At 49.7% G+C, this 23,154-nt stretch overlaps 2 protein-coding genes across 4 annotated transcripts in view; one reads left to right on the top strand and one right to left on the bottom strand.

The window, feature by feature from the left end:
• LOC149363953 (uncharacterized) overlaps positions 1-23,154 on the bottom strand; it is a 103,538-nt gene that overhangs the window by 23,590 nt on the left and 56,794 nt on the right. The gene's annotated exons all lie outside the window — the stretch shown is intronic.
• Positions 14,898-23,154, top strand: part of Liprin-gamma (liprin protein kazrin) — a 148,607-nt gene continuing 140,350 nt past the window's right edge. The window contains exon 1 of one of the 3 annotated variants that reach the window (XR_016289132.1): positions 14,898-16,054. Coding sequence is in view for 1 of the 3 variants with exons in the window: in XM_089573925.1 (XP_089430051.1) it covers positions 15,928-16,054 (127 nt within the window). In the remaining 2 variants the exon portion in view is untranslated. The remainder of the gene's footprint in view (positions 16,055-23,154) is intronic. The other 2 variants (XR_016289133.1, XM_089573925.1) reach the window with 2 other exon arrangements.

Raw genomic sequence — 23,154 nt, 5'->3', positions numbered from 1 at the left:
CTGCTGATGGCGTGGCGACCATGTCCATGTCACATCTTTCCGAAGGAGTTGGTATAAGTCGTTGGCCACGGTAGCTCTTTGTTCCAAGAACCGGTCGTAGAACGTCAAGAGTCCGAGAAAAGCCTGTAGCTCCTGCTTGTTTGTTGGAGCTCGTGCTTCTGTGATCGCTCGCACTTTGTCCTCGGTAGGGTGAATGCCTTCCGCATCAATTCGGTGTCCCAGAAATTGCACCTCTGGCACCGCAAAACAGCACTTCGATTTGCTTATGCACAAATTAGCGTTTGCTAGCCTTTCGAGAACGAGCTCTAGGCGCACTGCATGCTCTTCAGTGGAAGTGCCACTGATGATGACATCGTCAAGGTAGACACAAACTCCTGGGATGCCCTGAAGCACTGTATCCATGAATTTTTGAAATATGGCCGGGGCTGCAGCTACGCCAAAAGGCAGTCGCTTGACTTTGTACAAGCCTTTCAGTGTGTTAATTGCCAATAATTCAGCAGTTGACTCGCTCACCTTCAGCTGCTGATACGCCTGGGTGAGGTCCAATGTGCTGAAGACTCTTGCGCCACGTAGTACACTGAATACTTCTTCAGGTGTCGGTAGCGGGTAAGAGGACGCTTTAGTCGCAAGATTGACGGTGCTCCGGTAGTCTCCGCAGAGGCGTATGGTTCCGTTCTTCTTGCGAACTACGACAAGTGGTGTGGCCCATTCTGAATGCTGCGTCGGCTCGATGACACCTTGCTGCTCCAGTTTGTCCAACTCTTTTTCAACTGAATCTCGGAGAGCAAACGGCACCGGCCTGGCCTTCAGAAATTTGGGTTGCGCGTTGTCCAACAACTCCAGTGTGACCGGGGGCCCTTCGTTTCCTGGAATCTCTTCCGAGAATACTCTTTCGTATTTCTCTTGCAGTTGCTCAACCATGTTCTGGCTCGGCGTCTGGTGTATGCCGCATATCATCACGCCTAGTGGAGAAAACCAGTTTCTCCCTAGAAGGCTTGATCCTGTGCCCTTCACAACAAGCAGAGGTAGCGTATGGGTCTGGCCGTTGTAGTTAACCTGCACGTTGGCAGAGCCCAATAGTGGCAGATTCTGTCCTGACCACGTTCGCAGGTGCGTGTCGTCTTGTTGCAGGGCGGCTGCGTCAGATGGCCATGAAGTTCGGAACGTGTCCTCACTGATCAGAGTACAGGCTGCGCCGGAGTCCACCTCGAACTTAATCAGCTGGTGATGTACGCTTACTTCTGTAAAAATCTTCGGTCGCGTGCCGAGATTCATGGTGTTCAGGTCGTACAACACAGATGGTGTTGCTGATGTTGTTCCATGGAGATCAGATAGCGGCGTATTCTCTGAGGCGTTGACGCTGTGATTAGGCTGGGAAGGTGACTTTATCTTGGCAAGTCTCCATTTCGTAATGCATGCTCTTTCGATATGCCCTCGCTTGTGGCAAAAATTACACGTGGCTGACTGGAATCGACATCCCTGGGGGTTGTGTTGGTCGTCACACCGCCAGCAGCGTTGTGCCTTTTTGACCGATTTTACAACAACAGAAGGCTTGCGCACCTGGTTGCTTGTCTGGTGTACCGGCTCGGTGTTCCGGCGAATCCCTCTCTGCTGGTGACCGGCGCTCTCCGCTCGAACGGCGATGTCGTAAGCTTTGCTGAATGTGAGGTCCTTCTCAGCGAACAGGCGCTGCTGCAGTGACTCGTCACTCAGTCCGCACACAAATCTGTCGCGTAACATCACGTCCAAGGGAAGCATGGTGGTGTTAGCAGAAGAAGCTGCGTCTCCCTCCTGCCCGGTAGCTGTTGTCGACAGCGTTCCAAAATTGCAGTCGGCAGCGAGCTTCTTGAGCGCGGCTACGTAGGCGCTCACAGTTTCTCCTCCCAGTTGATCTCGTCGTTGGAAGCGAGCCCGGCTGTAGACCTCGGATGGCCTTGGGTCGTAGTGCTTTTGCAGCGCTTTTACGATGTCGTCGTAAGACACTGCCGCTGGTGTGCTTGGCTGAATAAGGGCGCAGACAGTATCGTAGGTCTGCTCCCCGCACAGCGTCAGCAGGTTGGCCCTCTTCAAGGCTGGGTCTGTGATGTTGTTAGCTTCAAAGTAGAACTGAAGGCGTCCAACCCACGATGACCACGATGAGCCGTTGAACTCTGGTATCTGATTGGGAAACCCTCGCGTAGCCATGGCTTGTCAATAGCGTTGCGTAGCGCGGGTCGAATCCACTTTCTCGTCGCCACTGTCGTGTCCGGTCGCTGTGTTGAATGCAGCGAAAGACGCACACGATACTTTAAGACTTCGTTTATTTAAAGCCGATGAGGGTGCGACCAGCGTCGACCGAGGCAGGAGCCGAACTGGCCGCCCGAAGAAAGGAGGGAGCGGAGAAGCGTCCACGGGAGGGAGTGGCTTCCCAAAACAGGAGGAGGATGCGGGGGCGCACCATGGGGGGGCATCTGGCGACAGCGTGCGACGAGGGGCAAGTGGTCGTTAGGAGGAGGATGCGAGTGGTCGTTAGGAGGAGGATGCGGGGGCGCACACACACAAAAGCAATAAGGGGACACAACAGTGACATATTTAGGGGAATCTCCCAAGGTGGAGTAGATTTGTAATAAGGGAGTAATTACTCACTGACATCCACCCAAGCGCAGCCATACGGCTACAAAGGAAAGCTATACAGCTTTCTCAAAAACTTCGCAGTTAAACAAAAATTCGTCCTGATCCGGGTTCGAACCCGGGACCACCGCTTCACCGGAGCAGTCGCTCCACCAATACTTGGTAGAGCGACTGCTCTGGTGAAGCGGTGGTCCCGGGTTCAGTCAGGAGGTAGAAGAAAATTGGGACTTTTTGGACAATCATCAGCACCTCGCCACCCAGCGGATGCTAGTAACCTGCCTTCCTGCCTGCCTGCAGCCTTCCTGCCTGCTTGCAGCCTTCCTGCCTGCCTGCAGCCTGCCTGCCTGCCTGCTCCCCCGCCTGCCTGCAGCCTGCCTGCCTGCCCGCCTGCCAGCCTGCCCGCCCGCCTGAATGCAGCCCGCCTGCCCGCCTGCCCGCCTGCCCGCCTGCCCGCCTGCCCGAGTAGAGAGGCTGATGACTATGGTGATGGTGGATTGACGGTGAATGTGATTGGCAGCGGCCAGTATAGACGCTCATCCTACGCTAATGCTGTACGAGGTGCGCGAAATAAATCCTTTCAATACAGTTCAAGCGAGGAAGAGGCATACAGAGAAGTACTACGTGTAATCTCTTGCTAGACAGTGGTCTTCTCCCGGCCCCTTCGCCGTTGCATGTGAGGTGCGTGAAAAGCTTCGTGCACAGTTTTTTTTCTTCTCTCTGCTGGCGAGCGCTGTCGATACTTCAGTTGAACCCTTGAAGCTGAGGTTAAAAATTTATTTGAGAATCCAAAACAAGCTACAAGAATATGCAGCGAGGGGTTCCATGGTACAAGACCGCAGAGACCGCAGGTCTAGTACCACGGAGTAGGAATTTCAATAGGCAGCCAATCAGTAAAATGCGAAACAAAAGCTAAACAGAAGATCAGTGTACATAAAGTATATTGCGAAGGAACACAGGTAGTAAATAATAAGGTAAACAAGCCAAGTGCAAAACCGACATAATTATATAGAAGAAATAATATGCAGAAGAAAATACAATAGCACACTGTAGGATGCCGTGATAAATAGACTAAATAATGTTATTGTAATGAAAATCCTATATTAAGAAGGAAAAGATTTAATTTTTACTTTAATAGAAATAGCGTAATAATTTGCTTGATGTCCAAATTCGAAGAATTTCAAAATGATGCGGTAGAAAATTGAAGGCACTTTTTCCCGTACTTAGTTTTGACCTTATGTGGAATAAAGTTATACGCAGCGCGAAACGTGTGACACTTATTTATGCTCATGTCATTTATGTACGCATCACTCCGCATTTCCATAAAAAGTGGTGGTCACCCTTTCTTGTTAGATAATTACTGTCGGAGTCAAAATGCGCGCATTTTTGACGAAAGGGAGCGGCCTCGATTTTCCACCGACCCCCCTAGTTTATAATGTTTATAGATTTGTTAACAGTTCATTGGTACTTCACAAAACGCATGCAAACGAACGATGCCCGCTCTCCGCATTTTCACCTCACCTAAAGGCGCTAATTCAGGCCTAGTTCCATCTAGAGATGTAAAATTTCAAGAAATTTTGAATGACATGAAAAAAAACTTTTTTTTTTCAGGGTTTTTTTCATGAAAAATTGGAAATTTTGCAGAACGTGACCAAGACAGATTTATTTGCAACAGCACAACGATCAATAATAATGCTCCGAAGTTAAGTCGAATATGCAGTTATAAATGTCATATTGTGAAAAGAACTTCTTGTTCTATTGCACCGAGAAGATAAATAATGATTTTTACTTCAGGCGATTATGGAGATATAAATATCATATCTGAAGAACGAACTTCTTGTTCTACTGCACCGAGAAAGGTAACATGAAAACTGATCTATAAGTCACTCCATATCGGACTCAGAGTCACTGTCGCTGGATGCGGCACTACGCGCAGCAGCATGGATTGAAGCTGTGTCCACAGCTGGGTTCGACTGCACATACACTAGCTTTCGAACGCTTTCCCCTGAAAGCCTGTTGCGAATCCTTGTATGGACGTTTCCGAAAGGGGACAAGTTTCGTTCGCAGCTGGCGGATGATGGTGGTATCTGCAGCAGTCGGCAAGCCAGACCAGTTAGCGGCTGCTTGGTGCAGAGGCCTTGCCACCAGGTGGATGGGGCCACGTGCTTCGCTGAAGACCCGTCCTGGACCAAATTCTTGCAGATGTCCTGTATTCTTCTACGTTGGAAATCAAGAAGCTAGGCTTGTATTTGGCTAAAATTGCTTGCGTACACAGCAGCCTATGTTATTTATGCCATGTGTGTAGCGCTGTAGAATTTGCAGCCATTTTGTTCTACTTCAGCCGTAAGTTCAAGTATTAGTGCGTTTTTAAGTCAAGCCTGGATCTTATATGTGACCTGGCTTTTAACCCGCGTACTCGCAGCACGAACGTTTTAAAAGCACTACCTGGCACCGGCGATGACGACTGCTTTCCAATCGTTCAACGATGTGCTGTAATGGTTTTCAAAGCCAAAACAAAAAGCTAAACCAAAAGCATAAAACCTTGAAATTGCATTATAAAATTTTCGATGTTTCTTTCCATTTTTTCTCGTCTGAGAAAAACGAAAAAAACCGGGTTTTTTCCAAAATTGCAGTGTTTTTTTCAGTAGCTGCTGCTGCCCTCTATTGCGTAGCGGGGAAAACTCAAACTCCTCTCGTCAGCTGCCAAGTCTGCAGAGGGCACGAGCTTACCATACCGGTTATGGTGTCTCGCATGGAGGAAGGAAAGTGTCTCGCCTCTATGCCAGCTGAAAATCGAGGCTGCGCAACAACGGCATGAAAATAACGATAGGATCTGCAGCCATCCTGCAGCAAATATACGAGGCAAACAAAAAGATCCAAAAAGTTCGAAGCTTTAACAAAACATAGAGTGGCTTATTTACGAAAAATAGAAACTATCACTGTTTAAATGGACGGGGAAAGAAGAACGAGGGGGTGGAATGGGGTTAGATCAGATTGATCGGAGGAAGGAAATAACAGCAGTTAAAAAGAAGACACCAGTAATCTTAACGCTCAGGCCTACTCTCAAGGTAACAGCTGTCACCCACGGGTTAAGAAGGAAAAATTTAGGAGCACCTTGCATCGCCTGAGAGTTGTCAAAAACGAGCGCTCCTTTCAGGTCCACTTACACATGTGGCCGATAGCTATCTGAGGCCTCCACCGTCCCCATCTGCACCAGAGCGCAAAACTGCCAAAGTGGGTCACTTAAAAACAAAGATCAAGGACCACGGCTAATTGAAGGCTGGAACGCCTTTAGTGTTCTTTCAGCTGCTTCAGCCGCTCGCTTTCCTGTGGGAGGCCCAAACCCTCTTAGGGTCCAAAATCAGGTTTTGCGCATGCATGTGGACCACTTTATTCGGCGAAGTCAACGGTCTGAAGAAATGTAACGAAATGAACTAAATAGGATATTTGGGGTAGTACTGGCTCTTCTTGACAATGAACAACAAAATGAAAATGGATGTGGCAAAACGTGGACTAAAGCAGACGACAACGTCTCTATGCTTGGTGAGCACTAGAGAGAAATTTTCATCTTGCTTGGATTGCTCACGTCTTGCAGCTTACGCTTACGGTAAGGCCTTTGCTGTATCAGGAAAACTAAATGAGTAAGATACCTTCCCGAATTGATTTTGCAGGAGGAGTGCTGCTAATAGGGGGCCAGGCCATTTCTCGTTTCTGGATGACATGGAATCGCAGCAACAAATCTTTAAACAGAACATGCTTGCAAGCTTGCAGTCATCTGTCCATTGCCTGCCTGTCTATTGCCTGCAAAAAAAAAATAAAGAAATAAACTGCAAAGCGGCAACTCCAGCAATTAATGTGGACGGCCACAATCTTTACGGTGCTCCTCAGTAAACCAGCGTTCGTGAGCGCCAACCCGAGCTTCGTCAGCTTCTTCCTCTTCGTCAGCATCGTCGGCGCTGGTCATAGGGGCATCAAGTCCCAACTGTCTTTCTTACAAAATAAATAAACTTTCAGAATTATTTATAAAGAAATGACAGGTTCAGTGGGTCAACGGCCGCAAAAGAAGCAAAGCCATAAGCTATTCTCGACCGAAAAGAAGGCTGTGATTCCTGCTGGCATGAATCCTTGTTTTCCTTATTCTTCAAGGCACTCGATGGATGGATGGAAAACTTTATTAAGCAAGTGAGTTTGGACCGTACAAGGTCTCAGGGCCACCGCACAGCCCTCACATTACGCGCATGTGTCCAGGCCACGTAGGGCCATGGCACTGGCACCCCGGTTCACACAGCGAAGTTGCGCGTCCGGGTCCTGCGACGCAAGGAGGGCCTCCCATTCCTCCCATGTACCGATGGCGGGCTGTCCCTGCGGGGGAGAATCGGCAGGGCAGCCGAAGAGGATGTGGTCCAGGGTGGCGTGCGGTTCTCCGCAGAGAGTGCACTCTGGGGAAACATGGCGGAAGTGGGATAGAAGCTGAGGGGTAGGAAGAGTTCGGGTCTGGAGTCGCCTCCAGAGGATTTGTTGGGAGTGGGATAGGCGGGGGTGGGGAGGGGGATAGAGTCGACGGGCAAGGCGTGCTTGTTGAGTTAGTTCTGAGAACGTGTGTGCCCGCTCCCTCGAGAAATCCCGGCTGGGGTCGCCATTTGCCCGGCAAATAAGTCCTCGGGCTATGTTATCGGCGGCCTCATTTCCGGGATTGCCAGAGTGAGCCGGCACCCACACGAGCTCAATACGCCTATCGGGATTTAGGGTGCACATTCTCAATATCTGCCACGCGGGGGGATGGACGCGTCCGCGGGCGAAGTTAAGAATGGCTGTTTTGGAATCGCTTAGTATATAAGCCGCATTGGTTTGGGCAATGGCTATTGCTATAGCTGCTTCCTCTGCTTCTTCCGGGGTACAAGGTGGGTCTATGAAATGAGTAAATGGGGGGGCTGCTGGATGATAAGCCACAGCTACTGAACGGTTTGTACCACACGCGGCGTCCACCCAGCGCACATCCTCTAAAGTGCCATATTCTTTATGGAGAGCTTTGGCTCGCGCGACTCGGCGGGATTGATGGTATTCAGGGTGGACATTCTTAGGAAGGGGTTTCAGGATAAGCGCGGAGTGTATGGCTCGAGGGAGAGAGATGAAGTCTGTCGTGTGTGCCGGTATGCGAATTCCCAGAGAATCCAGTATATATCGTCCAGTTTCCGTGCCAGCCAGACGAAGGTACTGTGTGTAGCGATGTGCATCTATAAGTTCTTGTATAGTGTTGTGCATTCCTAATTTTATGAGTCTGTCCGTGCTAGTGCTCTTTGGTAGGTTTAGCGCTGCTTTGGTAGCCATGCGGATAAGAGCATTGATCTTGTCTTTATCCGAACAGGAGAGGTTCAGGTAAGGAGTGGCGTAAAGAATGCGGCTGAGCACAAAGGCATGCAGCACCTTGAGATTATCTGCTTCGTCTAGACCGGCTCGTGAATGTGAAACCCTTCTAAGAAGATTGATGACGGAGTAAGTGGACTGTTTTAGTGCTTTCAGGGTAAGGTTGTTTGTCCCCGTGTCCTGTAAATGCAGGCCAAGAATGCGGAGGGTAGGTGTTTGCGGTATGGGAGTGTCATGCAGGTAGATAGTGATGGGGGAGGTAGGGACGCGCCGCGGGCGGATTATGAGGAGTGCTGACTTTGTGGGGGAGCATTCAAGCCCAATGTTTGCCGCATGAGTAGCGATAGTTGTAGCGGCTTCCTGAAGGGTCGATTCTATGTCGCCATCCGAGCCGTATGTGGTCCAAACCGTTATATCATCCGCGTAAAGTGTGTGTCCTAAGTGCGGGATGCGGCTGAGAGCCTTGGCCAGGGGGATGAGGGTGAGGTTGAAGAGGAAGGGAGATAACACCGCCCCTTGCGGGGTACCAATGTTGCCAAGCGTGAAGGTGATGCAAGATCCTTTCTCAACGCTACCATCCCTAGACCAACACGCGTACTGATCAGCTTCTGATGGTGACGCCATACCACGAGCTTTTTACAGTGGGTGCTACTGTTTGGGCTGTGAAATGGCTGACCGCCACCTGTCATGATATCCAATGTACAGGTTTTACGGGGTTTAACGTCCCAAAGCGGCTCAGGCTATGAGGGACGCCGTAGTGGAGGGCTCCTGGCCACCCGGGGTTCTTTAACGTGCAGTGACATCGCACAGTACACGGGCCTCTAGCATTTCGCCTCCATCTAAATGCGACCGCCGCAGCCTGGATCGAACCCGCGTCTTTCAGGTCAGCACCATAACCACTTAGCCACCGCGGCGGCTTTAGATCCAAAGTATAATTTCTGCCCAACCATGTGTTTTGAGTACATATGCCCAGCATTTCGCTCCTTGTACACTGTTACATCACCACTAAAATGTTAAGCCTCTTAGTCATTATATGGACAACAAGGTACGTACTCAGTATGGTCCAGTGGTTTACAACCTCATGCCATGTATATCGAACCAGATAACCTTGTTTTACAGCTGTGTAATCTCGACTAATATAGCCTAACCTAAATTGCAGACCTGTGCTACTTGTGGTGACTATGTCTTCCGCTTCATGTATCAGTTTTAGCTTGCGCGCAGTATGCATATTTTAACTACGCAATGTTTTACTGTTAAGCCCGTTAGTGGTGAGTCAAGGAAAAAATTGCATAGCAGAAACACTGATAGTTAAACGTTAAGGGGCAACTACCACCCTATTTTTGTCTAGCAACATTTCAACGCTACTATTATTAGATGCTTACCCATGATGTGTCGCATAGAGTGCAATGTGTTTTGTTATGCACCCAATCAGGACGTCCCAACACAGCAAGTGACTGAGGGACCTGCTTCAGTACAGTGTGTGTACACAATCATTCGACATCTGTCTAAACATGCATCCAGTTGTAATTCGCTCACAAATGCGGAATTTGTATGACCAACTTCTTCCGCATCCATTAATGGGCTAGCTTCTTTGTTGTTCCCAAAACGAGATGGCAAATTCAGTGGTTATCTGACATCTCGAGAGAGTCCGATGATGGCTGAAAGAGCCCTTTGAAGCTCGTGATTGTGAGTCTCATTGGTATAGTAGTACGATGAGGTTTAGTGACCCGAAGTGAAACAGGGGCTGCGAGGAATGCCGTAGTAGAGAGCTCCGGATTAAATTAGGCCACCTCTAGGGTCCTGCGCTGACATTGCACTGCACACCGGCGTTTTTGCATTTCGCCTCCATCAAAATGCGGCTGCCACGGCCGGGATTCCTTGGCATCAGCTGCTGAGCGCTAATCCGCTGAGCTACCGCGGCGGGGCTGTCGGCCTTATTTATTTCTAGACTTCCAAGAACTGTTTACGTTCACATCAGTCCTAAAACAGCACCGACTTGTTACCTTAGTCGGAATGATATCGCTTGAGAAACTCTAGCGAGAAGGCGCACCGAATAAGCCAATGAATTCAAACCAGCTGCTTAAACATTCCAAGTAAGCTGCTCATTTTGAACTATGCTGCTACAGCATAGTGAGGTCATTACGCTTGCTGTAAAAATAATTTCAAATTCGTGACATATAGTAATCGCGTTTGCAGTTTTTGCGATCAGTCCTTATTGCCGACGTCACACGCTGGTCTTGCACGCTTCGGCCTACTTCGATCGGACATTTCTGATGCAGACTTCAGGCATTTCATTATTTCATTCGCTCTACCACAGAACTAAAGTGCTTATCAACTGCTAAATCACGCTTTAGGGAGAGCCCAGCGAAACAATTAGATAAAGATGGCTCATAATCTTACACAGGTGCCGGCACATTTCGGCTCTCCCTATTTCTACTGAAATTCGGAACTGCGAAGCTAACTGTTCTCACTTTTCCTTGTGTGAAGCGTACTGTTCTTGAGCTGTAATTTGATTGCTTTATCTTGCTCTTTGTTAATTCCGGATTCTTTTTATCATTTGCTTGCGAGTTCTCACTTTCTAAATTGACTCGCAACGTGCCGTTATTGTGTAAGAGATGGGAATATGATGAAATCAAGGAATACTAACTTTACCGGCGGACAAATTAGACGACATATTCGTTAAATGATAGCACACCATCTGCCGTAATGGTGTGGTATGGTATGGTATGGTATGGTATGGTATGGTATGGTATGGTATGGTATGGTATGGTATGGTATGGTATGGTATGGTATGGTATGGTATGGTATGGTATGGTATGGTATGGTATGACGTGTCGTGGCGTGGCATATTATGATGTGGCATACTATGGCATGGCATAGCATGGCATGGTACGGTATGGTGTGACATGGTACGGCATGGTATGGCATGGTATGGCATGGTATGGCATGGTATGGCATGGTATGGCATGTAATTGCATGGTAGAGCATGGCAAGGCATAACATGGCATGGTATGGTATGATATGGTATGGTATACTGGTATACGGTATGCGGTAGGTTTCAGAGAGGTCGCGAACGAGCCCTGTTCCGCCATTCGCATCGGCAAACCATAACGCATCAGTAGGTATCCTAATGGATGAAAGATATTCCGAAATAGGCAACACTGGAGTCCAGGGCTCTGTCTTACAGGCGCAGTGAAAGTCGGTGTTGCGGATGCAATTAAATTTGGATGTGCACAGTATCAGTGGTCATCTCCCCGTGTATTATCGACAACGGAATGAGGACGACGAAGTGGGCACGGTGTGCGTAGACGGCTGTCAAGGAACCGGTGGCCGCGAAGCCGATGTCCCATTCTAAGAAAACGCAGACCATATCAATGCTGAGGGGGTTTTGCAAGGACGTGGTGGACGCTAAGCGAAGCTGCAAGGAAAACAACTAAGACCACCATCAGGTCAAGCGTGCTGCGAAAAAGACAGTTGCGATTATGACAACCCCGTAGCTGACGCAAGCAATGTCGCCCATGAGTTGACTACTCTAAAACGCGCAGTGCAAGCCATTTACCGCAAGCACTTGAACAGAGTTGTCCTGCTTCACAGTAAAACTTCAGCGGTTTGTGCAGTTTTCAGAGTGGTTTCCTCACTAATGAGGACGCAACCACGAGAGTTTTAGGAGCAGCCTGACAAGCCCGAAGCTCAATAATATAAATTCAAAATTACAGCTGAAATGCATTGACACCGACTGTTCATAGAAGCACATGTTCCTTGGCCATCTTATGTGCTGCTTCTCTCTGTCCTTTTAAGGTCACCTGAATGACGTGGACGAGCTACCGCGTGGTCATGGGCAGAGAGGACGTCTTGCCTGCATTCAGGTTTGGCATAGGTTATCTTCTAGATTATTACCTTAATTAGCTTCGACTCTTGATTAGCTCTCAGGTGCGCACAAGTCTTGCTTTGCGCCAGCTTGTAGCTGGGTAGGTAGGTAGGTAAACTTTAATGAGCAAATTCAGTGGAATGTTTCTTGAGGCTTGTGGGTGGGGTCCTCTTTCCAGGGCTCCACTGGCTTGTGCTGCCAGACAGATCTGTTTTGTGAGGGCTCTTCGGTGCTCGATACGATCGCTGGTCAGCATCACCTCCCACTGCTCAAATGACGTGTACTGCGTCTGTAAGTGGTTCGGTTTCGCCCGCATCCCCACGAAATGTGGCAGAGTTTTGGACGGGCCTGGCACCATGGGCATGTGTCAGTGTATAGTGTTGGGTGTATTAGGTGGAGTTTGTGGAGATGAGAGAAAGTGTTCGTTTGGTTCTGATGCCAAAAGATAGCGTCCTGGGTGTCTATTTTTTGGTGAGGAGGACGGTATTTTCGGCGCTGGAGACGCTGCAACTCTATGCGTTCGTTGTACGTAGAGGGAATCGGGATGAATCGGAATGCGCTAAATGGGCCCCCTCGGGTAACTGCTGCTCGAGGTAAGGCGTGCGCCCTTTCATTTCCCTGACCAGAGGCCCACATAATCTGGTGGAGTTTATTTAGGAGTTGGGTACACCATGAGTCGAGTGACGTGCCTTGGGACGCGTCCTCGCAGGAAGTTTCGGCCGGCTTGCTGTGAATCCGTGATCACATCAGCGTTGCGCCCGCTCCTGCGTACAACACACCGGACGCTTCTTTCGGGCATCGTATACAAGCCGTCTTCTTCTCGTTGGAGCCCTCAATCGCGGCCTAAAGCTAGCGTCACCTCTTTGAACTTTCCATTGTTATTAAACACCATGGGCGTTCAGCAATGTGAGGTCACTGCGCCGGCCAGGAAAGTAAGAAGAGGGGCCGTCCGTGTTAACGAGTGTCAGGGCCCTTCTTCCTGTCAAGAAGGCCGGAGGCGTGGGGAGCGGCTCGCGTGTGCCAGGAACAGTGCCCGCGCGCTCGATGAGCGTGGCGGCGGGTCATTGTCTCCCATGCGAACGACGCAGCACAGCAAGTGGTGCGAAGCGGTCGCTGCCAGACATTGCGTGGGCACCGGCGGCCGTGCATATAGACACACGCTACTACGCGGACGAGGAGGAAGGGGGGCCGCACGATGGGCCTTGCCCAGCGCATTAGCAGATGGCCCCTGCGCCGAGAGAGAGGGGGTGATGGGCGAGGGAAGGGGGAGGGGCTTACCTGACAGGTGGGTGCGTAGCGGGGCTCACGTGAACGCCATCAGGCGTCCTGCCTGCCCGCTGCGTGAAGCAACAGGCGAAGAAGAGAGGGAGCGAATAAAGGACGGGGAGAAAAAAATATCTAAAGGAGCGGCCGAAACGTCGAACTGCTCTCCGGGAAGCGTCGCTTCGAGGGGCCAGTTGTTGCGGCGTTTGGGGAGAGGGACAGAGATGGAGAGAGAAAACATGAGGGGATAAAAACGCAAAACTGCGGCAAAACAGAGGCGTACGGGCGAGTAGATATATGAAGAAAAGCAGCAGTAGAAGCGAAAAAGCGAGGCCGTTCTTCCTCCTCGTGCGTCGCCCGATGGGTGGGAAAGCTGGAGCAGGAAGAAGAACCGCGTGGTTCTCCTCCAGAACGTATTATTAGAGCCCACCGCCGCGCCCGAGCTTGCCCTCTTCTCTGGCTGACTGGCTGGCTTCTTGCTGGCTGTCCGTCTCGCCCAGCGGGGAAGGCGCGCCGGCGGCAGCGGCGGCGGCGGCGAGCAAGAAACAGGATTCTCAGCGCGGCGCGAAGCAGTTATGCCGTAGCACCGCCGTGCTTGCTCTGCTGGCCGACTCGCTCGGACCGCCGCGTGACACGCCGCTCGGCCGGCGCCGGTGCTGGTGCTACTGGCTTGGCGCGTTATTGATGCGCAGTGCGCGCCTTGTGCCTCCTCAAGCGGTGTGCTTCGACGGCGCTGCTCTGGATCCCTTACCAGGACTACGGTGACTCGTCATCTGGCACCCTTGGAATCACTGACGGCGACCTGATATCGGGGATTACCGCTGTTCCTGACTGCCGAAGCCGTGCTCTTTCTCAAAGAACGGCGCTGGAATTGGTGTAACTCCTGTGTTCAGTGTGTGTTCCTGTGTGTGAGGGTGCTAGCTCTTTCGCGAGGTTCAAGCCATGTGGTAATAGACTCACGAACAGGTGGTCTCGACTACGGCTGGGTGCAAAGCAGCTCTCGTCTGAGTGTTGGTTATATTTTTTTTTTTCTCGGTGGTGTTTCGCGTCGCAAATCGATTCCCTTTTGTGATCTCGCGATCGTGGCTCGGTGAAAACCCGTCTAGGGCCACGGCGCTCACTGGTCCAGACGAATGGCTTGTCAAGTGCCCGTCTGGCCCGACTTCCGCGTTGGAGCGATTAGGGTGACGTGCGCGCCGCTTTGGTGGGGACAGCTGTCGGACGTTCGCGGCGTGCTGTTTCTATTTCTTTCTGTTCTTTCGACGTCCATCTGCAAAAAGCTCCCCGGTTTGACGGCTTGACTCCCTACCTGCCTCGAACGGCGGCTCACCTGTGACGGATGCGCGCATTGTGGATGCATCAGACGTCGTGGAGATCCAGAGTGTCCTTCTCGAACGATGTTTGCTCGGAGCTGCTTTGCAAGCCCGCTTGCAAGGGAGGGATGGTAGCGTGCGTTGCTGTACTTGTACTGTAGCTGCCGGAACACACGCGCAGGATAATCATGACTGTGAGGCTTTGACCTCAAGAACTTCAACGCGACGTGTCCAAACAGGCGCTCAAGGATTTTATGGTATAGCTTGTAACTTCTTCATCGCTGACACCGTGCTAATTTCGAGATGTATTCGTGTGTATACAAAACTTCCAGTTCGGGCCCTGCACTATGCTAAAATCAAAGTAATGATGTAATTTTTTTCACGTGTCTCGCCTGAACAAACAACATTGAGCTACAAACACGCCGTTCTTCGTTCATTTATTCTTCCGTGAGCATCGTTATTGCTTTTGTTTACGTTAACTTTACGTCCACTTAATATCGCCGCCCTCATTCTCGGGTTTCTCCCAACGTCTCGCTGGTCATCCGACCAACTCCATTCCAAACAATAAAGAGCGCGCACGAAACTCGCGAACGCTGCGAAGCCGGCGTATCCCGTTGCAGAGCCGACGGCGCTGACCTCAAACGCGCGTGTGACCCAGACTGTTCATTGTCCGAGCGACTGACGGCTCGTGCCGCCAGCTCCTCCCGTAGCGCTGCAGATCTGGGTCGAAGAAGAACCGCTCGCCTATTGTCAGCTGGCCTCCTTATTCTGCTCAAAGCCGCAGCGCTACTTTTCTCTTTGTGCACGCACAGCCAACAAAAACAACTGTGGCCATCTTTTCAGCTTCAGCGACGTCGAACGAGGCAAGGCTGAAGAAGTTCAGGAAAGAAAGAGAAATAAGAAAAGGCGCAGACCGTCTCTTCTGGAGCCAACAAGAGGGAGCCGTGGCATCCCGCGAGAGCTTCATTTCGTGCCGTCCCTGTGGTGTGCTGCATATGGAAGTCGAGCCTATTCTTCTCTGGGAAAACATATACCGCGCTCTCGTGCCACGAGCAACAACATCCTTGGCATTCGCGAAGAGTTGGAAAGCGAGGAAAGAAGGAAAAAAAAAAAAGTGGACGTGCGCACAGCGCCATTGTGCTGCCTCTCCGTCCAGGGAACGTGAATAGTGTTTAAGAGACGCTGGAAAAACTGCTGGTGCGTTTTTGAGTTTGTGCGTGTAGGTGTGCGCGCGTGTGTTTACATTCCTGGAGGAACGTTCGCGAGTGCGAAAACTTATTTCAGCTTTGCTTCGAGCGTGAATTTGGCCCGCCAGCGGTGCGCGAGCCGAAATAAGATACGATGTTCGGTTATTGAAAGAATACGGGGGGCACGGCTTGTCAGTGGGGAAAAGGAGGTACTCGACAATCTCGCCGTCAAAGTGCCTCGTCCAACAGCGACGTGTATTTGCCTGTAGCCCTGAGTGACTTGCACCCGGTGCGGTTGGTGCCGTGACTGTGCGCATCGGAGGACATGTCGACAGCGACGATGGACGAGAAATGCATGAACGAAAAGAACCGGGCCATCTGCTTCCTTCAGCAGCGGCCCGTCAACGTGTTCAGCCGGGCCTTCGAGAAGCAGAACACCTATTTCGAGACAGGTAAGGCGCTGCTCCGTCTTCTCCAACCGTCCCGTTTTCCAGGCGCTTTATTCTTTTACTTTTTTTTTTGGAAACAGACGTACGGGGAATTTTCTACAGGGAAAACGGAGTCGGTGTCATATGTCATAACTGTAAACTCTGGCTTCATCTGCTGGCAGTTGAGAATGTGGTCAGTGTTCGAGTAGAACTGGACCGTAAAGACTATTTATGCAAAACATTAGTTTAGACAAGGTATGTGCTGTCTACTGAAATTTTTGAGATAGATATATGATAGGCTATCAGGTTGGCGTTCTCGATAATGTACAGTCTTTGTCAAAAGTAGCCAGGCTGCACGGTTTGCTTCTCAGTCGTATAGTAAAGCTATTATTCCAGCCCTCAAGCTCTAAATCTCTGTATGGCAAGGAGGACCCCTGTCCTCTCCTTCAAAAAGTGTTTGATCTTTAGAGAAGAGGTGAGGGGTCTCTTAAACGTATGAGAAGCAAACTATGAGGCCTGGTTACTTTTGACAAAGTCTGTACCATCGTTGGTCATATGATCCACGTGTGGGAGAAGGAGTCGTAAAAGTAGACTCTCACCACCGCAGCCCCTAAGAAGGCCGAAAAGTCGTAGTCTCTTTTTTCTTGCCTTTATCTTTGGGTTTTATGAACAACTGACAAGTATATGCCAGTCTGTGATGCGCTCAAACGCTACAGAGGTGCTAACCCATGCTTCCCGTTGGTTAATAAAATCATTAATAAAATAGCACAAAGTTTTATAGAAGCGGCGCTGATGTGTGACGGCCACGTGTGCTCCGTGCCGATATTCGGTGACCTGATCGACGTTTGCAGAATTCCCTGTCCTCAATGCTGCATATAATCATGAGTGCCGGTTTTAAATAGGACAGGCCTGTATTTTTTTTTCTGCAATTTCTTATTTTAGGTTTCTGCCCCTTGAACCCCTCCCGCACGGAAGTACCATGTCGGCGAACATGAAATACTGGCAAAAATGTTTGCTTTGTTATTTCTTTCTCATGATTAACCGCTACGGTTATCGCGTATTTGCTGGTGACTAAACCACTCGATAATCGATGTGCCTCTTTCATGGGGGCGCCCACAATGTGACACCCGAATATGAATGCGTTTTTTTGCTGACAAAAAAAAAAAAGCTGCCCAAAATTACTTTAAAAGCTTCAGAGGCGACGCCGCTTGGATATATTGCAGGAACCCGTCGATACAAGGTTGCGTAACGGACGCTATTGTTGCGGGTTGGGCACGGACGGACTACTCCGCTATCACGCAATGGATGGGAAAACGGGTCGCGATGTTTGCGTTGCAGCCCAAAAAATCAAAGATAATATACGCGCAATCCGGAGAAGTTAGGGTAAGCGAATACTCCTCCCGCCCCCATCAGCCACTGAAAACGCCTTACATATAACCCCTCTTTTTCGATTATAGCACGAAAATATATATGTACCAGAAATATGAAAGATTCGCAGCACATTGCCGTGAATCTTTGTAATGTTTGCTTTTCCGTGCATTCTGTTCATCGCTGCGGCGCGCGGCCTTATCGCCTTACCACCCGAGACGCGGCGACCAGATTTCTCAGGAACTACTGTAACCGAGAGCAACGCGCCTTTATAAGAATGGTCTATTGACTTTCTATGGAGTTCTTATATAATCTATTGCTTTCGTATAGATATTTACTTTTATCTATTCATATTGTATAGGCTTACCACAGACAAGTCCACTAAATGTGTGTGGCCATAAATCTATAGAATGTCTGTAGACTGCCTATAGTATTTGTCTATACGCTCTCTATAGACTGTATTGCCAAAAGTCTATGGACAATATATAGAATGCCTAAAAACATTTTCTAAGGTCGATTTTTAATGACGTACTCCAATCGGTGATTCGAAGCAGAGCCTTGAATACGCGAAAGTGCACAAAATCCGGCTCAGCTATAAGAACTCAGGATTCGAATCCAAATCGGCTCAGAAGCATGCTTTTTGGTTCGTGGAGTAAAAAAAAAAATGCGCTCCGGATCGGCGATTGGAATACGCCATAAAGGGTTCCAGATCGTCGTAGCGCCATAGTCGCCTTATCTGAAATGTTCGTCGTCACCATTAAATCGAGCGCTGCCGAGAGCCTCGTACATTCGACCTTCGGCTAACGCCGCTGACTACTTGTTTTCTGTTTGCGGGCGCACGTCTGCCCAATAAACAGTGTGTGTTCGGCGCCAGCCTGTCTGCCTGCCGGCACACCGCCTGGGACAGTAATACGCCCTTGACAACATTCGCTGTGGAGGCATGTATAAATCATCACTTCATCAACGGGCGATAAATAATTGCCTTATTCTTTCTTCTGTCTTCACCTGCACAGTATAGAAGCATATACAGGATCGACGTTCATGCGCTACAGATATCATGTCAAGCAATAAGATTTGCTCAATCGTCAGTGTGGTGAACGTTCCTTTGATGTGTCCTGTGCTGCGTTCTTCAGGAAGAACGATTTGGACTGCGTTCTGCACTGCGACCGACCGCCGGCCCTCTTTGAACAACTGCTTGAGCTTATGATATCATTCGCACTGAACACTCGCTAACATTCATTCTTGCGGCCTTCAGAACTCAACGTGGGCAAGGTACACAGTTCGCGCCATGCCCTTTTAAACGCCGGGGTTAATACGCTGAGATTGTTGATAACAAGTCTTAGTTTTGTGGGCAAGTATTGGTGCCACTCGCAGGGATGTATAGTGTACACCGTGTAAGTCGTTTCTCGTTGAGTTTTGATTAATTGGTGTGTTGAATATCGTTCATTCATTTGGCTCCACGAACTTGTCACAATGCCACAGCCAATATGTATGATAGCATGTGGGACGTAACAAAATTATAAAAAATGTCACCGCCTCCGGATCACTTTACCACCCTCTGAACTATGAATGCGATGCATATATGCGTCACGCCCAAGAACAGTATCTTATCTGCCACCATGGGGCGGAAGTAGGCCGTCTTGAAGAGAACGCCTTTTTGAAGAGAAGAGAATGGGGAGGGAAGGATTTGAAAGAGGCCATTTTTTTTCGCCTTCAGAGAGTGCAAACACTGAAAGTTATTTTTCTTCGCTTCTGGACAAAGCACAAGACCCAGAAAATGGAGCCAAATGGCAAGTTTAATTATTATTGTTTAAAATTAAGGTGTTCAAGCAACGCTCCTTGCATGCATATATACTTACAGCCTGTTACAAACGCTTTATTCATTTCGACGTCGGCCGAAACAGATCGCTCGTCTAAATCACAATCTCTGGCCATTCTGTGGATAAGGCATAACTGCGGAGACTCGGCAGAGAAAACATGACATTTGCGCACTCTGTGCGGAGATGCTAAAAACCGAGCCTCCGGCGAGGTCACTGAATTTTTTTCACGAGGCGGGTCTTACTTAAGTGAAACGAGACACCTGTATCTCTGAAAATGGGCTCGATTGTATGTATCTTCCGGCTAAGAAAACAGATTTGTTCGCGGTAAACGTCCTACCTCATTGTATTTTGCACGCAACAGACTCGGTGCCAATTAACAGAAATGTCTTCTTGCCCTTTTAACATATCTTCAGCTGCTTATCCAGCTCCCTGTGGAGGGACCCTTCCTTGCCTTGATCTTGCCATTTGTTGTCGAGCCTCGTCTGGAAAAAGGTTCTAAACTAAAACAAATATTATTAAGCCAAAAATGTGAGACGGTGTACCTCAAGATTCACTCGACTCTTATTTGCAATAATAGTAATGTGGACTGTGTAACAGCGCTTAATGATGATGTTAATACTTTTGAAAGGTTGATTGGTTTGCCTAAAGGTTCAGATTCGGGGATAGGGGTATAGGAGGGCATGAAACCAGCCATAGAGGAGTGTGATTTGCCAGAATAGCACATGTTGGTTATCCGTTTGGAAGCGCACAGCGCTTGTGTATATGTTCCTACTTTCTACCCTGTTCACTTCCACATAGAGGAGTGCCCCGCAGTTCACACCATACGGTCGATGGCCGAATCCGCGGCGCAGCTGAACAGCGTCCTTAGGACGTGGTCGGCCTGCGGCGAAAGACGAATCCGCTCCTCGAAGCTGGCGACTTGGCCCCGGAGCCTTCGTCGCATGTCCGCGAAGTGCCTAATAGCTGGCGTGGCTGCTTCCTCGCAAGCATGGCATTTGGTTTGCAAATGAGGGAAACCCACCGCAATTTCTTTGGTAACAGTTGTGTGACTTTCTGAGCTCTCCAGGGCGCGAGTACGTCCGGTGTGAGTGCGGTGCCTGTGCAGGCCTATACTCCGCTTCATACATAGCAGGCAGCGCTGCGGAGGTTGCTGAAATAGTGCGTCCGTGAAACTATATTACTCCGCCACGTATCATTCGTTCTTCTCGAAACTCCGGTCATTGTTTCGATGAATACAAAGAGCGGTATAAAACGATGTAGTAGCATTGAAAATGACGGTCGAAGCTGTGAGGCGCTCAGTGTTCGGGCTATCTGGCCATAATTTTCACGGAGTGTGAACTACTTTTTGGGCGCGAATTTAGTAGAAGTGATTCGCCCTACCAACCGCGTATCATACCGCCACGTGTACTTTTTGCTTCTCGAAATCTCGACGAGTCGCAGGACGAAAAAGTGGCAAGAGGTGAAACGAAGTCCAGGGGGTGGCAGTCGCTACGAAATATGTTTGTGTTCGCTTTGGTTGTATGGGGAACTACTGTTTGCGTGCGGACTTATCCTGCGCGAACAGGCGTGCTAGATTTGGCAGCGTTGCCTGCTATGTATGAAACGGAGTATAGTGAATCAGCATCGCTTCTTCAGCGTTTGGGAAAACGTAATCCTCCTTTGGTCCAGCTATCCATGAAGCCACTGCCACTAGCATATACGTTTTATTACGTTAACACTAGGGCTTCCACTCAGTCGCTTAGCCGTTGTCTGTGAGGCCCCTCCGTGTGCCCACCGCGTTGTGGGCAACCTGCCCACCTATAGGTCAAGTGACCTTGTGGCGTCATCACAACCTACCCACCGGATTGTGACCAAACTGCCCACCGCGGTAGGTGGCAGTTTAATTAATGAATATTCACGGGATGTTGTTCGGTAAGGGCAACCTGAGTCTCACAAGCCCCATCGGTGCCAGCAACTGCTATCGCAGGGCAATGGTGCATCGTTTAACCGCTGCACAACTGTGCCAAGAGTGGTATGAGGACTCCCAGCTATCTGTGAATGTATAGCGGAGAATGACAAATTCGGTATATGTGAGCACTTACCCGTTAGCGCTAACGCGGCATACCCTTAAGGCGGAGATTAAGTGTTGCAAGTTGAGCTAAGCAGCCTAGTTAAACTAAGCACAATAGCTAGCGCTAGCAGACCTATGTCGCATTAGGCTTAACCGAGCTAACTCATCTGTAAATTTTTTTACTGGCCAGGATGTCACCTTTTCTAAGGGGATTTTTTTCTTATATTCGCTCTCTCTCCTCGTCTTTGTTGATCTTTACTGCTGCCTTCCTAGAAAGAATATGGAGACAAAAAGGGGGATCCCTACGGATCCTTATTCCCCTTTCCCCATTGCAAGGTAGCCGCCCAGAGCACTGTTCTGGCTAATCTTACCCCGTTGCTCTGTCTCTACCTCTCTCTCTTAATTGACTGAGAAGGAAGACGACGAATGACTACTACCTGCCTCCTTTATATTTTTGAAGCCGTATAATGCGCATTGGTAATAAGGGAGTAATTACTCATTGGCATCCGTACAAGCGCAGCCATGCGGCTACAAAGGAAATATATGCTATTTCTGCAGGAAAGCCGGGTTCGAACCCCGGACCATAGACGATTTCTGCGCTTGGGTGCATGTCAGTTAGTAATTGCTCCCTAATTACAGATCAGCTCCACCTTGGGAGGATTTCCCTAAACGTTTGATCAACAAATGCACATTTCTTACCTGAGAACGGCATGAAGTGCTTTACAACGATAGCTATGTCGTAGGAGATTTCTGGAGTTTGCGGTAAAGTAGCAGCTATAATATGTCCGTCTGACAAAAAAAGCTGAATTCATCCTCCAATCCGGGGAAGGGGAAGCAAGGAGGCACAGTATAGCCCCCCCGCCCACTCAGCCTTCGCCCAGTGGAATAACGAGAAATGTGGGAGCCTCTTATTTCCTCACTAAAAAATGCGGGACAAACGGTGCTCTTGGGCGCGGAATGAAAAACTTCTGTTCCGAGTGTCGTTGGTGCCGCATGTTGCGTAGCTGGATTTCTCGAAAAACCACTCTCTTGTGAGCTGCGGGGAAGTGGAGGTGGAAAATTAAGCGCCGATTCCATTATGCATAGATCAAATCAGGCGCTTCATGTTCTCTCAGTGAACCCGTGAATCGAGCGCCTATTTTTTTTCATCACACTCCGCACGGTTACGTCAGATTGTGACTGCTGCCTGGCGCCATCTCCCGAGCTGCAGTCGAAGCAGAAGCCCTCGCGCGCGCTTCGCCGCAAAGCGCCGACCTCAACACAACAACTAACGCGGAAAGAAAAAAAAATGGAAACAAGCACATCCGCGCCGGCTCGAGGTCTCGTGGTCCTGTCACATCGCCGCTTCGCGGCTCCTTCGGCCCCGTGTTTTCGCATCCTTTTCTTTTTTTGTGTGTGCTGCTGCAATTCTGTGTGCAGCGTGTGTAGTACGTGCAACCACGTCGTTCGGGTTCAACGTTCGTGACGTGCACGTTGTTCCCGCCCCTTGGGATTGTTGCGTCGGCTTCTCCGCACTGCCGACGTGCAAAGCGGCGAAGTAGTGCCTGCAGTGCATCCGCAGGGCATCTGCGCCGGCCACCGTCGCTCGGTTCGTTCTTCGCTGCGGGAGCCGGTCCGCGCCTCTGCGGTCGTTTTGACAGGCGGCGCTGATCACCCGGCTCGCGACCGGCGTTCGTCGCTTTTGCAATGAGGATGAGGAGAAGGATGCGATTTAAGCGTTACCGGTAAGAGGCGTATGCGTTACGGTGGGTACGATCGCTTACTTCGTTTGATTTTCTCTTAACCTGCCTTCCTTAAAGGCGCGGCATGCGAATGTTACCTTCTATTGATGACAGCGACGGCAACATTGGCGCCAACGATGTAGCTTACCTTCGGATACTTGAGGG

The sequence above is a fragment of the Amblyomma mixtum genome, chromosome 2 (genome assembly GCF_055824585.1).
Source record: "Amblyomma mixtum isolate Tamu chromosome 2, ASM5582458v1, whole genome shotgun sequence".
Taxonomy (NCBI): domain Eukaryota; kingdom Metazoa; phylum Arthropoda; class Arachnida; order Ixodida; family Ixodidae; genus Amblyomma; species Amblyomma mixtum.
This window is presented reverse-complemented; position numbering and strand designations above follow the sequence as displayed.